This window comes from Leptodactylus fuscus, chromosome 2, assembly GCF_031893055.1.
Source record: "Leptodactylus fuscus isolate aLepFus1 chromosome 2, aLepFus1.hap2, whole genome shotgun sequence".
Classification (NCBI taxonomy): domain Eukaryota; kingdom Metazoa; phylum Chordata; class Amphibia; order Anura; family Leptodactylidae; genus Leptodactylus; species Leptodactylus fuscus.
The window spans coordinates 133,936,476-133,953,540 of NC_134266.1; the positions used below are offsets into that span (position 1 = coordinate 133,936,476).

At 45.5% G+C, this 17,065-nt stretch overlaps 1 protein-coding gene across 2 annotated transcripts in view; it reads left to right on the top strand.

The window, feature by feature from the left end:
- The window catches only part of CSMD2 (CUB and Sushi multiple domains 2), an 801,202-nt gene that overhangs the window by 763,312 nt on the left and 20,825 nt on the right, over positions 1 to 17,065 (top strand). For both annotated transcript variants that reach the window (XM_075264669.1, XM_075264670.1), the window contains 3 exons: positions 1,065 to 1,238; positions 1,419 to 1,607; positions 1,750 to 1,923. In XM_075264669.1, coding sequence (XP_075120770.1) covers positions 1,065 to 1,238; positions 1,419 to 1,607; positions 1,750 to 1,923 — 537 coding nt within the window. The remainder of the gene's footprint in view (positions 1 to 1,064; positions 1,239 to 1,418; positions 1,608 to 1,749; positions 1,924 to 17,065) is intronic.

Genomic DNA, 17,065 nt, shown 5'->3' on the forward strand with positions numbered 1-17,065 from the left:
TAAAATAAAGGGTCCCTGAATCCAAAAATATTGGGAGGAATATAGAGCACAAGAGTCTATTTGATAACAAACTATATCCCTTCAATAAAACTGGCAGGGTGCCAAAATATGTACTTGGTGATTGTGAATGATTACTGTGCAGTCTCAAGCTGTAACTACAGCGCACATTACTATAATTTAAGGTATAGGTAAGAAATTGTTCATTAATACCGTATTTTCCGGACTATAAGGTGCACATAAAATACTAGAATTTTCTCAGAAATTGCAAGTGCGCCTTATAGTCCAGTGCGCCTTATATATGGATCTGTCCTACCTCTAATGGAAGTTGCAGAAACTCAATTTGAAGCTGTCTCTTCCCCAATACAACTGGTTGGGTCCCGGTCGTGCTGTCGCTGGTCTCTCCGCCGCGCCGAAGTGACCGCTCCGTGACTGCTGCACTCTGTGGCGCGATGTTAGGACAGCGTCCGGCCATGTTGGCTGCTGGCCGTGCCCCCTCGCTGCCTTACGTGTTCTTCACAGCAGTCTGTTGTGTGGGCGGGGCCTGGGCCGCAGCCCCACCTAATTTGTGTCACACTGGAGAGCTGGGAGCGCATCATTTCCCGGAGCTGCTGCTGCTTCTGTCCCCTGTGTCTCACACAGAACAGAAGCAGCAACAGGCGCCTTATAGTCCAGTGCGCCTTATAGTCCGGTGCGCCTTATATATGAACCTAGATGCCTTAGCAGGCTTTTATTGCAGGTGCGCCTTATAGTCCGGTGCGCCTTATAGTCCAAAAAATACGGTAAGTCTCTTTAATAACTGTTGCTATGAGGCACCTTGAGGCAGCTCAAGATGTAGCATCAAGAAAACCGTTGGTGGGAGAATGCAGACTGTAAGATGTCCTATGTATGTGAATCAAGTTTTTTTTATTGAGTGTAAACATATGCTACCAATATTTTACCCAGTATACTGTATACAGACACAGGTATCTGATCGCCCAATAATAATGCCAGCAGCATAAAGTGATGAGAGGAAAGCTACAAAAAGAATTGTTATGTGTCATTTACATTTCCTTTGCCCATCACAGCCATCACATGTGGACATCCTGGTAATCCTGGAAATGGAATAACTCAGGGATCACAGTTTAACCTGAATGACATAGTGAAGTTTGCATGCAATCCTGGATATGTCATAGAAGGGGTAACTCAAGCTCAGTGCCAAGCCAATGGACAATGGAGTCACATCCTGCCGACATGCAGAAGTAAGTAGGGTGCTATAGTTACCTTTTGCTTCAGTCCGCTTAGCCTTTTAGACTATATGCTCATAAGGACAAGGTTGTAGTAGTAGTATTGTATTTGTACCAGTGTCATATATGTACTTTCATTTTTTTTCTTATGGTCCTGGAATAGTTAATTTATTGAGTGATTTATTGTTCTGCCAGTCTTAAACTGTACAGATCCTGGACATGTTGAGAATGGCCTCAGAAGAGTTCTACAGAGAGGTCCAGATCGATTCAGCTTCGGCACATCTGTTTCCTATGAGTGCAGCCATGGTTACTATTTGATGGGAACACATGTTCTTTCATGCCAGGGAGATGGCACTTGGGATCGAGATCTCCCCAGCTGTCATTGTAAGTAACCTTTTCAACTAAATGTAAGGTATAGTTACTACAGATACAGTGTAGTACTACAGAATTTATCTGGGAAGGATGTTGTTTTACCATCACTCAGACATTTCTGTAACTGGGTATTTTGTTTATCTATGGTCTCTAGTGATCTCATGTGGTTCCCCTGGGGTACCCCCTAATGCCCAAGTTTCTGGAAGAAGATACACAGTGGGTTCTGCAGTCCAGTATAGCTGCCTTGGCAAGCGAACCCTTATTGGGAATGCTACCCGCGTTTGCCAGATGGATGGGCGCTGGAGTGGCTTTCTACCTCACTGCTCAGGTAAGCTGATTTTTCCATTATAGTCATAGACGTAAAAGGAAAATGTTTGTTTTGGTACCGTGTTAGCCAGTGGTTATAAAATATAAAAAACAAAAAAAACTTTGCAAGTCTTCAGTAGGTGATACCTTTTTTAATGGCTAACTCATAATGATGACAGAATATGACGTTTCGAAGCTTTCCTCTGAGCTTCTTCTTCAGCTTCTTCAGTTATATCTGAAGAAGAAGCTCAGAGGAAAGCTTCGAAACGTCACAGTCATAGACGTAAACATAAAAAGCTGAAAGAGTTGTTATAGTTAGATTTGGAAGTAAAATTGTAAGGTAAAAATATTATCACTTTAAATCCTTTCCATACAGATTTTCATATAACAGTGTGTTGAGATTTTATCTTATTTTGGACCTTATATGTTAACTAGCTCATGGGCATTAAGGGGAGAGATTTCTCAAGACTGGCATTTCTTGTGCGAGTCTTGATCTCCCCTGAACTGGAGTAAGGTACACCCTAATTTATTAAGGGACTCCTGCCCTCTGTGTGCTGGAATCTCATAGTCACATGAGTTAGGAGCTGGTGTCGATTTAAGTCATAATTTACACAAGAATCTAGTATAAATTAGGGTAAATATGCCGTGCCTTGAGAGAATCCCCCTCCTATTATGTCCTGCACTATGCCCACTCTTCTAAACAGTAGTATGTGGGACACAGGTTCACCAAAAGTTACACATTGTTGTACACAGTCAGAATTTTATGCCTGAGACTAGGTCTGTGTGCTCTCTCTTTGCCTAGTTCTCATTCTGGTATTACCCCAGATATCACATATTGATAGCCTATCAATATATCAAATCCATCAATAGAAACTTTCTGGTAAAAGAATCTCCTTTTTTTCTACGTGCTGCATATAGGAATGCCAGAACATCTAGTTTCTACCCAATAGCTTAGAGACATCTGAGTATGCAAAGGAAAAAAAATGCTGTAAAATACAGAATACATGTCATATCATGGCCAAAAATACTTATGAGCGCACATACATTATAGCAACTAATCCTGAAACATCAGGATACGCTTTAAACAGTCTGTTCATATACACTTCCTAACATAGAAATGGAAACACCAAGAAGGAATATTCTTTGTATTATGGAAATAACTTGATCAGTAGACATGTTAATGATATTCAATGAGGTGAAACAAAATGGAAACAAAATATTTAAAACATTCTGAATTATTCAGTATTGCGTATTAGCACAATGTACAGAGATACATGTACTTACATGCCTTGACATGCTATCAATTGTTAATGGTTCTCTACGGATTGCCATGCTGAGTGCATGAAAGTTATCAAAATTGGCTGCAGGCAGCTCTTATTGCAGTTGCTAACCAGTGACTTCTCTTATACACACAATGGGAGACAAGTCTGGAGACAGTGCAGGCCATGGTAGTACATTTAGGTCACGCAGGCTGATGTCCTGTTGAAAAACAGCTCCTGTGACTAGAGAAAATAGAGAAATGGCAATTCACTGGATCCACAAACAATTCAATTTAACATTAGCTGTTAGGGGATCCTATCATTCAGATGGAATTTGTTGTGACTAACACGTCGGAATAGCCTTGAAAAGGCTATTCTTCTCCTACCTTTAGATGTCTTCTCCACGCTGCCATTCCGTAGAAATCCTGGTTTTCGTCGGTATGCAAATGACTTTTCTCGCAGCACTGGGGGCAGTCCCAAGTGCTCAAACAGCACTGGGGGAGTCCCCAATGCTTCGAGAGAACTCTCCAGCAACGCCTCCATCTTCTTCAGGAACGTCCTCTTCCGGTGTCTTCTTCCAGCGCAGGTGGTGAAACTTGTAGGCCTTGAGTCTCGGGCAAAGCCTACTGCGCATGCCCACGGCCGCAAGAAAAATGGTCGCTTACACAATAAGTAAGCGGCCATTTTCTTGTGGCCTGTGAGCATGCACAGTAGGCTCTGCCTGAGACCCGAGATTCCTGAAGAAGATGGCGCGGAGAAGATGGCGCGGAGAAGACGAATAGCCTTTCTTAAAGGGGATTTCCTAAAGACTTTTCCTAAATACATTGTTTTAGCAAAACTGCTTTGTTTGGCTGCTACCTTAATTCATTCACTTCATTATTTATACTCTGTTTCCATAACCACGAGCCTGGTGCTGAACTTATCTCCCTTGGTCCACAAGTGACATAGCTGCCTGACCTCAGGGAGGAGGGAGGGGGGCTGTGTGCTAGGAGCAGCTCTGAGCTGTTTATGTCTCTGCCACAGACAAGTAACGGAGCTCCTGTTCTCAGATAGGGGAGGGGGGAGGTAAGTTCTCCGATATTTCTGAGCTGTTTATCTTCGGCTCTTCCAGTTATCAGTCGGTTAATTGAATTTGGCTGATAAGGACTGAGATAGGGAGTCCGTTATGGTAAACACAGTGGGAGTAGAATCGGTGTGACATTACCATATGAAGGCCTGTTCATGGCATTTCCACAATTTTCAGATATCCGACTCATTGCTGAAGCGGGCAGACCTCAATTCTAGCCTCCATTGCTGTCTTGCTGTCCACCATGATAGCCTTTGAGGTGCATAAGGTCATGAGGGACATCTAGCTTGTAGCCCAGTGTCATGCAAACACCTTCTGATGGTTTGTACCAACACTCTTTGCCACCCTAGTTTTGGGATGTGACATCCCAATTCATTTTCAGTACAGAATGGATCACTATGTGCTATTCTTCCAACAAGATGATCCATCCATGCAGAGATTCGCCTCCACACAACTTTTACTGTCATTCCAGTTCGTCATTGGTCTCTCAACCCCTGGGATACAAAACATTGTAAAGTGCTGACATCTCAACCTAGGTGCATAGTAATCTGCCACAGTAATAAACAAAGGTCTCTCAGTTCAAGGGTCCTGTCCCTCTCAGTTTACAGCAAATGGTGATAACTGGCGCATCAACAAACAGGAGACATTTATGAAAAAAGTTTGTCTTTTATGTCCCTCCCACATGCCACAGATAGGAGCAAGGTTCTTGAAGAATTGGTCATTTCCTGATCTTAGTGACACCTGCTACTTACTCGATTTACATAACCTTATGGTTTGTCCACGAGGTGTTGAAACTTATTTTCCTAAATGCCCGGCACTTGAATAACATAGCCACTTGAAATTGAACTAGAAAAATATAATATGGCTTGCCATTTTGAAATAAGTCACATTTAATATTAAACAACCAAACACGTTGAGGTTTTTCAGTGATGTGGTACCAAATCGTATGTATTAAATGATACCAATAGCCTGAAACTACAGCACTAGACCCAGCCCTCTGCATCTTCTCTACTTCCCAGGCCTTCTGAGCCTGCAGTGGTTGATAACCTTGAAACATTACTTGAATTCTTACGTCTGTGTTTCTCTCCTCTACGCTATGTTTTTCTCCGTCCCTCTTTTTATGAATCTGCCCTGCAGTTTTATGTCACAACTCATAAACCCTGGATCTTTATGGCCCGTGTTTTAGGCTGCTGTAAAAGGAAAAGAAATCAGTTAAGTGTTTTAGGAAGATTAATGTGAGTGAATAAGTATTGGTGATTAACTCTTGCTACGCTGGACCAAGTCACCCTCGAATGTCTCTGTGGTATTTTAAATTGATGAGAAATCTATTTTCAATACACTATAATGCCCACTTAGTGTAACATTAATGCAAAATGACATCAGTGCTGACACAACTGCAGTAAGACAATGGTGAGTGACTTCCCCATGCTTTAGTCCAGCAATCGCTGGTCACTTTCAGTATTGTGCAATTAGATTGATGTTCCACCTACATTATTATCATTGGTTAGTTATTAGAATTTGATTTTACATTTGCTGGACTGTGATTTGCCCATTATTCCCTGACCTTTGCAATTTTCCCTCATTTTTCAGTTTTTACTATTCTTATGTGAAAACCATTCTGAAGTTGCTGTTGATAGATTGTCCCTGTAATGTAGGTCTCAATAGAGTACTTAGAGTTCTGCATTATGTTATCGGAATTAAAATGGGCTTTGGGACCAGTTCCAACATTCTGGGTGCAGGTACATAGTGTACCAGTTATTCACATGATGCATTGTTTCATATAGCATAGTACAGGTCTCATTATTGGTAAGCGCCTTTGTTCGGATCACACTGTGCACCAGCACCTTAATCCTTTAAGGACACTTCAAAAAACTGCCACAAAGACACAGGCCCATTTTTTCAAAAATGACATGTGTCACTTTATGTGGAAATAACTATGAAACACTTTAACTTACCAAAGTGATTTTGAGTATAATTTTTCAAGACACGTTGTACTTCATGTTAGTAGTAAACATTGATCAATATTTTTAGCATTTATGCATAAAAAAATAGGAGATTTAATGGAAATTTGGAAAAATTCTCAATTTTCAAAATGTGAAATGCTCTGCTATTCAGACAGTCATGTCACCCAAATACATTAACTTTGTGACGGGAAAATTAAAAAAAAAAAAAAAAAAGACTTTTTCAAAAAAACTGTCATTTTAACAAGGGTTTAAAGGATATAAAAGACTCTGTTTGTCACACAATTTCCATTGAACATGGCAATACCCCAGATGTTGTCGTTAAATGTTCTATGGGTACATGGTGGAAAGAGCATTATTTTGCTTTTGGAAGTTAGATTTTGCTGGAATAGCTTTTGGGTGCCGTGCTGCATTTAGGGCCCCTTCACACGGAGTAAACGCGCGTGTATTTTGGCAAAATACACGTGTAAAAAATACACGTGTAAAAATCAGACTCCCATTGAGTTCAATGGCATTTTTTTACACGTGTAAAAAAACACGTCATCATACACATCAAAATACATGTCAAAATACACGTGTAAAATGTCATTGAAGTCAATGGAAGTCTTATTTTTACACGTGTATTTTTACAAGTGTATTTTGCCAAAATACACGCGCGTTTACTCAATGTGAAGGGGCCCAACAGAGGCCCTAAAGTACCATAACCATTGAAAACTTCAAAACATGACCCAATTTTGGAAACTATACCCTTCACTGAATATATCAAAGGTTATAGTGAGCTCTTTAGCCAAGAGGTGGTTTCAATAATGAAATAAAGAAATGTGCTGTAGATGATATAAGATGAAAATTGAAATGTTCCCAGATATATGATATTTCAGTGCCCGATATATTATACTCTCCAGTTATGCTTGGTGTCCTGATTCTGGAAACACGCTTACATGCAGATCTAATCTTTTGACTGAATCTCAGAAGTGAAAGAGCACCATGCACATTTGCACCCTTATTTGGATGTTTAAGCTGCATGGATAGGCATTTGCAGAGGCCCTGGGAGAAAATAAATTCACCCCTACAATTAACTACTAGAGATGAGCGAACAGTGTTCTATCGAACTCATGTTCGATCGGATATTAGGCTGTTCGGCATGTTCGAATCGAATCGAACACCGCGTGGTAAAGTGCGCCATTACTCGATTCCCCTCCCACCTTCCCTGGCGCCTTTTTTGCTCCAATAACAGCGCAGGGTAGGTGGGACAGGAACTACGACACCGGTGACGTTGAAAAAAGTAGGCAAAACCCATTGGCTGCCGAAAACATGTGACCTCTAATTTAAAAGAACAGCGCCGCCCAGCTTCGCGTCATTCTGAGCTTGCAATTCACCGAGGACGGAGGTTTCCGTCCAGCTAGCTAGGGCTTAGATTCTGGGTAGGCAGGGACAGGCTAGGATAGGAAGGAGAAGACAACCAACAGCTCTTGTAAGAGCTAAATTCCAGGGAGAAGCTTGTCAGTGTAACGTGGCACTGACGGGCTCAATCGCCGCAACCCAGCTTTCCCAGGATCCTGAATGGAATACACTGTCAGTGTATTCCCGTATACCCGATATATACCCCGATACCCGTTCCAACGGTGTGCCCCCCCACCTTCACCCCAGAAATACCCTGCAAGTCCCCTAGCAATAGAATTGGGGCTATATACACCCACAATTTTTACTACTGGTATACAGTGCCATTGTCTGACTGGGAATTCAAAGAGTATATTGGGAATACAAATACCCTCATTTCTTGCTACTGCCATATAGTGCCAGTTTCTGACTGGGAATTCAAAGAATATATTGGGGTTACGTGCACCCACAATTTTTACTACTGGTATACAGTGCCATTGTCTGACTGGGAATTCAAAGAATATATTGGGGTTATAAATACCCTCATTTCTTGCTACTGCCATATAGTGCCAGTTTCTGACTGGTAATTCAAAGAATATATTGGGGTTACGTGCACCCACAATTTTTACTACTGGTATACAGTGCCATTGTCTGACTGGGAATTCAAAGAGTATATTGGGAATACAAATACCCTCATTTCTTGCTACTGCCATATAGTGCCAGTTTCTGACTGGTAATTCAAAGAATATATTGGGGTTACGTGCACCCACAATTTTTACTACTGGTATACAGTGCCATTGTCTGACTGGGAATTCAAAGAATATATTGGGGTTATAAATACCCTCATTTCTTGCTACTGCCATATAGTGCCAGTTTCTGACTGGTAATTCAAAGAATATATTGGGGTTACGTGCACCCACAATTTTTACTACTGGTATACAGTGCCATTGTCTGACTGGGAATTCAAAGAGTATATTGGGAATACAAATACCCTCATTTCTTGCTACTGCCATATAGTGCCAGTGTCTGACTGGGAATTCAAAGAATATATTGGGGTTACGTGCACCCACAATTTTTACTACTGGTATACAGTGCCATTGTCTGACTGGGAATTCAAAGAATATATTGGGGTTATAAATACCCTCATTTCTTGCTACTGCCATATAGTGCCAGTTTCTGACTGGTAATTCAAAGAATATATTGGGGTTACGTGCACCCACAATTTTTACTACTGGTATACAGTGCCATTGTCTGACTGGGAATTCAAAGAGTATATTGGGAATACAAATACCCTCATTTCTTGCTACTGCCATATAGTGCCAGTTTCTGACTGGGAATTCAAAGAATATATTGGGGTTACGTGCACCCACAATTTTTACTACTGGTATACAGTGCCATTGTCTGACTGGGAATTCAAAGAATATATTGGGGTTATAAATACCCTCATTTCTTGCTACTGCCATATAGTGCCAGTTTCTGACTGGTAATTCAAAGAATATATTGGGGTTACGTGCACCCACAATTTTTACTACTGGTATACAGTGCCATTGTCTGACTGGGAATTCAAAGAGTATATTGGGAATACAAATACCCTCATTTCTTGCTACTGCCATATAGTGCCAGTTTCTGACTGGTAATTCAAAGAATATATTGGGGTTACGTGCACCCACAATTTTTACTACTGGTATACAGTGCCATTGTCTGACTGGGAATTCAAAGAATATATTGGGGTTATAAATACCCTCATTTCTTGCTACTGCCATATAGTGCCAGTTTCTGACTGGTAATTCAAAGAATATATTGGGGTTACGTGCACCCACAATTTTTACTACTGGTATACAGTGCCATTGTCTGACTGGGAATTCAAAGAGTATATTGGGAATACAAATACCCTCATTTCTTGCTACTGCCATATAGTGCCAGTGTCTGACTGGGAATTCAAAGAATATATTGGGGTTACGTGCACCCACAATTTTTACTACTGGTATACAGTGCCATTGTCTGACTGGGAATTCAAAGAATATATTGGGGTTATAAATACCCTCATTTCTTGCTACTGCCATATAGTGCCAGTTTCTGACTGGTAATTCAAAGAATATATTGGGGTTACGTGCACCCACAATTTTTACTACTGGTATACAGTGCCATTGTCTGACTGGGAATTCAAAGAATATATTGGGAATACAAATACCCTCATTTCTTGCTACTGCCATATAGTGCCAGTTTCTGACTGGGAATTCAAAGAATATATTGGGGTTACGTGCACCCACAATTTTTACTACTGGTATACAGTGCCATTGTCTGACTGGGAATTCAAAGAATATATTGGGGTTATAAATACCCTCATTTCTTGCTACTGCCATATAGTGCCAGTTTCTGACTGGTAATTCAAAGAATATATTGGGGTTACGTGCACCCACAATTTTTACTACTGGTATACAGTGCCATTGTCTGACTGGGAATTCAAAGAGTATATTGGGAATACAAATACCCTCATTTCTTGCTACTGCCATATAGTGCCAGTTTCTGACTGGGAATTCAAAGAATATATTGGGGTTACGTGCACCCACAATTTTTACTACTGGTATACAGTGCCATTGTCTGACTGGGAATTCAAAGAATATATTGGGGTTATAAATACCCTCATTTCTTGCTACTGCCATATAGTGCCAGTTTCTGACTGGTAATTCAAAGAATATATTGGGGTTACGTGCACCCACAATTTTTACTACTGGTATACAGTGCCATTGTCTGACTGGGAATTCAAAGAGTATATTGGGAATACAAATACCCTCATTTCTTGCTACTGCCATATAGTGCCAGTTTCTGACTGGTAATTCAAAGAATATATTGGGGTTACGTGCACCCACAATTTTTACTACTGGTATACAGTGCCATTGTCTGACTGGGAATTCAAAGAATATATTGGGGTTATAAATACCCTCATTTCTTGCTACTGCCATATAGTGCCAGTTTCTGACTGGTAATTCAAAGAATATATTGGGGTTACGTGCACCCACAATTTTTACTACTGGTATACAGTGCCATTGTCTGACTGGGAATTCAAAGAGTATATTGGGAATACAAATACCCTCATTTCTTGCTACTGCCATATAGTGCCAGTGTCTGACTGGGAATTCAAAGAATATATTGGGGTTACGTGCACCCACAATTTTTACTACTGGTATACAGTGCCATTGTCTGACTGGGAATTCAAAGAGTATATTGGGAATACAAATACCCTCATTTCTTGCTACTGCCATATAGTGCCAGTGTCTGACTGGGAATTCAAAGAATATATTGGGGTTACGTGCACCCACAATTTTTACTACTGGTATACAGTGCCAATTTCTAACTAGGAATTCAAAATGCGCAAGGCTCCCGGAAAGGGACGTGGACGAGGCCGTGGGCGAGGTCGGGGGAATGGTTCTGGGGAGCAAGGTAGCAGTGAAGCCACAGGGCGTCCCGTGCCTACTCCTGTGGGGCAGCAAGCATTGCGCCACTCCACAGTGCCAGGGTTGCTTGCCACATTAACTAAACTGCAGGGTACAAACCTTAGTAGGCCCGAGAACCAGGAACAGGTCTTGCAATGGCTGTCAGAGAACGCTTACAGCACATTGTCCAGCAGCCAGTCAGACTCTGCCTCCTCTCCTCCTATTACCCAACAGTCTTGTCTTCCTTCCTCCCAAAATTCCGAAGCTTTACAGAACAATAACCCAAACTGTCCCTGCTCCCCAGAGCTGTTCTCCGCTCCTTTCATTGTCCCTCAACCTGCCTCTCCACGTCACGATTCCACGAACCTAACAGAGGAGCATCTGTGTCCAGATGCTCAAACACTAGAGTCTCCTCCATCTCCGTTCGATTTGGTGGTGGATGACCAGCAACCCACCCTCATCGACGATGATGTGACGCAGTTGCCGTCAGGGCATCCAGTTGACTGGCGCATTGTGCGGGAGGAGGAGATGAGACAGGAGTTGGAAGAGGAAGTGGTGGATGATGAGGACACTGACCCGACCTGGACAGGGGGGATGTCAAGCGGGGAAAGTAGTGTGGATGTTGAGGCAGGTGCAGCACCAAAAAGGGTAGCTAGAGGCAGAGGCAGAGGTCAGCAGCTTAGGCGAAGCCAGGCCACACCCGGAATCTCCCAAGATGTTCCAGTTCGTACCCAGCCCCGAAAAACTCCCACCTCGAGGGCACGTTTCTCGAAGGTGTGGAGTTTTTTCAAGGAATGCGCCGAGGACAGATATAGTGTTGTCTGCACAATTTGCCTCTCGAAATTGATTAGGGGCTCTGAGAAGAGCAACCTGTCCACCACTTCAATGCGCCGTCATTTGGAATCCAAGCACTGGAATCAGTGGCAGGCAGCAACGGCAGGACAAAGGCCGCCTGCCGTTCACGCCACTGCCACTGCCTCTGCCTCTGCCTCTGCCACTGCCACTGCTGACTGTGCTGGCGATGCACTCCAGAGGACGAGCCAGGACACCACTTCATCTGCCTCCGCCACTTTGTTGACTTCTACCTCATCCTCCCCTGGTCCTGTCTTATCTCCTTCTCCTGCACCATCAAAGGCACCATCAGGCGTTTCTTTACAACAACCCACCATCTCTCAGACATTGGAGCGGCGGCAGAAATACACTGCTAACCACCCACACGCGCAAGCCTTGAACGCCAACATCGCTAAACTGCTGGCCCAGGAGATGTTGGCGTTCCGGCTTGTTGAAACTCCCGCCTTCCTGGACCTGATGGCAACTGCGGCACCTCGCTATGCCGTCCCTAGCCGTCACTACTTCTCCCGGTGTGCCGTCCCCGCCTTGCACCAGCACGTGTCACTCAACATCAGGCGGGCCCTTAGTTCCGCGCTTTGCACAAAGGTCCACTTGACCACCGACGCGTGGACAAGTGCATGCGGACAGGGACGCTACATTTCACTGACGGCACACTGGGTAAATGTAGTTGAGGCTGGGACTGCTTCCCAAACTGGCCCGGTGTACCTCGTCTCCCCGCCTAACATTCCTGGCAGGGACACGAGAAGAACACCCCCCTCCTCCTCCTCCTCTACCGCCTCCTCCTCCGCCTCCTCCTCCGCCACCGCCTCCTCCTCCGCTGTTAGATTGACCCCAGCTACGAGTTGGAAACGTTGCAGCACTGGCGTTGGTAGACGTCAGCAGGCTGTGCTGAAGCTGATCAGCTTGGGGGACAGACAGCACACTGCCTCCGAGGTGAGGGATGCCCTCCTCGATGAGACGGCAATATGGTTTGAGCCGCTGCACCTGGGCCCAGGCATGGTCGTTTGTGATAACGGCCGGAACCTGGTAGCAGCTCTGGAGCTTGCCGGACTCCAACATGTTCCATGCCTGGCCCACGTCTTCAACCTAGTGGTGCAACGTTTCCTAAAGAGCTACCCCAATGTTCCAGAGCTACTGGTGAAAGTGCGGCGCATGTGCGCCCACTTTCGCAAGTCGACAGTAGCCGCTGCTAGCTTAAAATCTCTCCAGCAACGCCTGCATGTGCCACAACACCGGCTTTTGTGCGACGTCCCCACACGCTGGAACTCAACGTTTCAGATGTTGAATAGAGTGGTTGAGCAGCAGAGACCTTTGATGGAATACCAGCTACAAAACCCTAGGGTGCCACAAAGTCAGCTGCCTCAGTTTCACATCCATGAGTGGCCATGGATGAGAGACCTTTGTGACATCCTACGGGTCTTTGAGGAGTCCACAAGGAGGGTGAGCTCTGAGGATGCGATGGTGAGCCTTACAATCCCGCTCTTGTGTGTTCTGAGAGAATCCCTGATTGACATCAGGGATAACTCAGATCACACAGAGGAGTTAGGGATAGCATCCGATCCGTCACAGCTGGAGAGTAGGTCCACACATCTGTCCGCTTCACTGCGTTTAATGGAGGAGGAGGAGGAGGAGGAGGAGGAGGAAGAAGAGTTGTCCGATGATGTGATGGTGATACAGGAGGCTTCCGGGCAACTTCGAATCGTCCCATTGTTGCAGCGCGGATGGGTAGACATGGAGGATGAGGAGGAAATGGAGATTGAACTTTCCGGTGGGGCCAGAGGAGTCATGCCAACTAACACTGTGGCAGACATGGCTGAGTTCATGTTGGGGTGCTTTACAACCGACAAGCGTATTGTCAAAATCATGGAGGACAACCAGTACTGGATCTTTGCTATCCTTGACCCCCGGTATAAAAACAACATCTCGTCTTTTATTCCGGTAGAGGGGAGGGCCAATCGCATCAATGCTTGCCACAGGCAATTGGTGCAGAATATGATGGAGATGTTTCCAGCATGTGACAGTGGCGGCAGGGAGGGCAGTTCCTCCAGTAGGCAACCAAGTTCTCACCGGTCCACACAAACGAGGGGCACACTGTCTAAGGTCTGGGACACCTTGATGGCACCCCCTCGCCAAAGTGCCGCCACGGAGGGTCCTAGTGTCACCAGGCGTGAGAAGTATAGGCGCATGTTGCGGGAATACCTTTCCGACCACAGCCCTGTCCTCTCCGACCCCTCTGCGCCCTACACGTATTGGGTGTCGAAGTTGGACCTGTGGCTTGAACTTGCCCTATATGCCTTGGAGGTGCTGTCCTGTCCTGCCGCCAGCGTCCTATCTGAGAGGGTGTTCAGTGCAGCCGGTGGCATCATCACTGACAAGCGCACCCGTCTGTCAGCTGAGAGTGCCGACCGGCTCACTTTGATAAAAATGAACCACCACTGGATAGAGCCTTCATTTTTGTGCCCACCTGTGTAAAGCACCCCAACATGAAACTCCATGTCTGTACTCAACCTCTCCAATTCCTCCGCATCCTCATACTCATCCACCATAAGCGTTGCACAATTCTGCTAATACTAGGCTCCCTCCAACATGATTTCCCCCAACTCTGCTGGTTAGAGGCTCCCTCCACCCTGATTTCCACCAACTCTGCTGGTTAGAGGCTCCCTCCACCCTGCTTTCCCACAACTCTGCTGGTTAGAGGCTCCTTCCACCATGAATTTGCCCAAACTGGGCTGTTTAGAGGCTCCCTCCACCATGAATTGGTCCAAACTGGGCTGGTTAGAGGCTCCCTCCACCATTAATTGGTCCAAACTGGGCTGGTTAGAGGCTCCCTCCACCATGAATTTGCCCAAACTGGGCTGTTTAGAGGCTCCCTCCACCATGAATTTGCCCAAACTGGGCTGTTTAGAGGCTCCCTCCACCATGAATTGGTCCAAACTGGGTTTTTTAGAGGCTCCCTCCACCATGAATTGGTCCAAACTGGGGTGGTTAGAGGCTCCCTCCACCATTAATTGGTCCAAACTGGGCTGGTTAGAGGCTCCCTCCACCATGAATTGGTCCAAACTGGGCTGGTTAGAGGCTCCCTCCACCATGAATTGGTCCAAACTGGGGTGGTTAGAGGCTCCCTCCACCATTAATTGGTCCAAACTGGGCTGGTTAGAGGCTCCCTCCACCATTAATTGGTCCAAACTGGGCTGGTTAGAGGCTCCCTCCACCATGAATTTGCCCAAACTGGGCTGTTTAGAGGCTCCCTCCACCATTAATTGGTCCAAACTGGGCTGGTTAGAGGCTCCCTCCACAATTAATTGGTCCAAACTGGGCTAATTAGAGGCTCCCTCCACCATGAATTGGTCCAAACTGGGTTTTTTAGAGGCTCCCTCCACCATGAATTTGCCCAAACTGGGCTGTTTAGAGGCTCCCTCCACCATGAATTGGTCCAAACTGGGCTGGTTAGAGGCTCCCTCCACCATGAATTTCCCAAAACTTGGCTGTTTAGAGGCTCCCTCCACCATTAATTGGTCCAAACTGGGCTGGTTAGAGGCTCCCTCCACCATGAATTGGTCCAAACTGGGGTTTTTAGAGGCTCCCTCCACCATGAATTGGTCCAAACTTGGCTGTTTAGAGGCTCCCTCCACCATGAATTGGTCCAAACTGGGGTGGTTAGAGGCTCCCTCCACCATTAATTGGTCCAAACTGGGCTGGTTAGAGGCTCCCTCCACCATTAATTGGTCCAAACTGGGCTGGTTAGAGGCTCCCTCCACCATGAATTTGCCCAAACTGGGCTGTTTAGAGGCTCCCTCCACCATGAATTTGCCCAAACTGGGCTGGTTAGAGGCTCCCTCCACCATGAATTGGTCCAAACGGGTTTTTAGAGGCTCCCTTCACCATGAATTGGTCCAAACTTGGCTGTTTAGAGGCTCCCTCCACCATGAATTGGTCCAAACTGGGGTGGTTAGAGGCTCCCTCCACCATTAATTGGTCCAAACTGGGCTAATTAGAGGCTCCCTCCACCATGAATTGGTCCAAACTGGGTTTTTTAGAGGCTCCCTCCACCATGAATTTGCCCAAACTGGGCTGTTTAGAGGCTCCCTCCACCATGAATTGGTCCAAACTGGGCTGGTTAGAGGCTCCCTCCACCATGAATTGGTCCAAACTGGGTTTTTTAGAGGCTCCCTCCACCATGAATTGGTCCAAACTGGGCTGGTTAGAGGCTCCCTCCACCATGAATTTCCCAAAACTTGGCTGTTTAGAGGCTCCCTCCACCATTAATTGGTCCAAACTGGGCTGGTTAGAGGCTCCCTCCACCATGAATTGGTCCAAACTGGGGTTTTTAGAGGCTCCCTCCACCATGAATTGGTCCAAACTTGGCTGTTTAGAGGCTCCCTCCACCATGAATTGGTCCAAACTGGGGTGGTTAGAGGCTCCCTCCACCATTAATTGGTCCAAACTGGGCTGGTTAGAGGCTCCCTCCACCATTAATTGGTCCAAACTGGGCTGGTTAGAGGCTCCCTCCACCATGAATTTGCCCAAACTGGGCTGTTTAGAGGCTCCCTCCACCATGAATTTGCCCAAACTGGGCTGGTTAGAGGCTCCCTCCACCATGAATTGGTCCAAACGGGTTTTTAGAGGCTCCCTTCACCATGAATTGGTCCAAACTTGGCTGTTTAGAGGCTCCCTCCACCATGAATTGGTCCAAACTGGGGTGGTTAGAGGCTCCCTCCACCATTAATTGGTCCAAACTGGGCTGGTTAGAGGCTCCCTCCACCATTAATTGGTCCAAACTGGGCTGGTTAGAGGCTCCCTCCACCATGAATTGGTCCAAACTGGGGTTTTTAGAGGCTCCCTCCACCATGAATTGGTCCAAACTTGGCTGTTTAGAGGCTCCCTCCACCATTAATTGGTCCAAACTGGGCTGGTTAGAGGCTCCCTCCACCATGAATTGGTCCAAACTGGGTTTTTTAGAGGCTCCCTCCACCATGAATTTGCCCAAACTGGGCTGTTTAGAGGCTCCCTCCACCATGAATTGGTCCAAACTGGGTTTTTTAGAGGCTCCCTCCACCATGAATTGGTCCAAACTGGGCTGGTTAGAGGCTCCCTCCACCATGAATTGGTCCAAACTGGGGTGGTTAGAGGCTCCCTCCACCATTAATTGGTCCAAACTGGGCTGGTTAGAGGCTCCCTCCACCATTAATTGGTCCAAACTGGGCTGGTTAGAGGC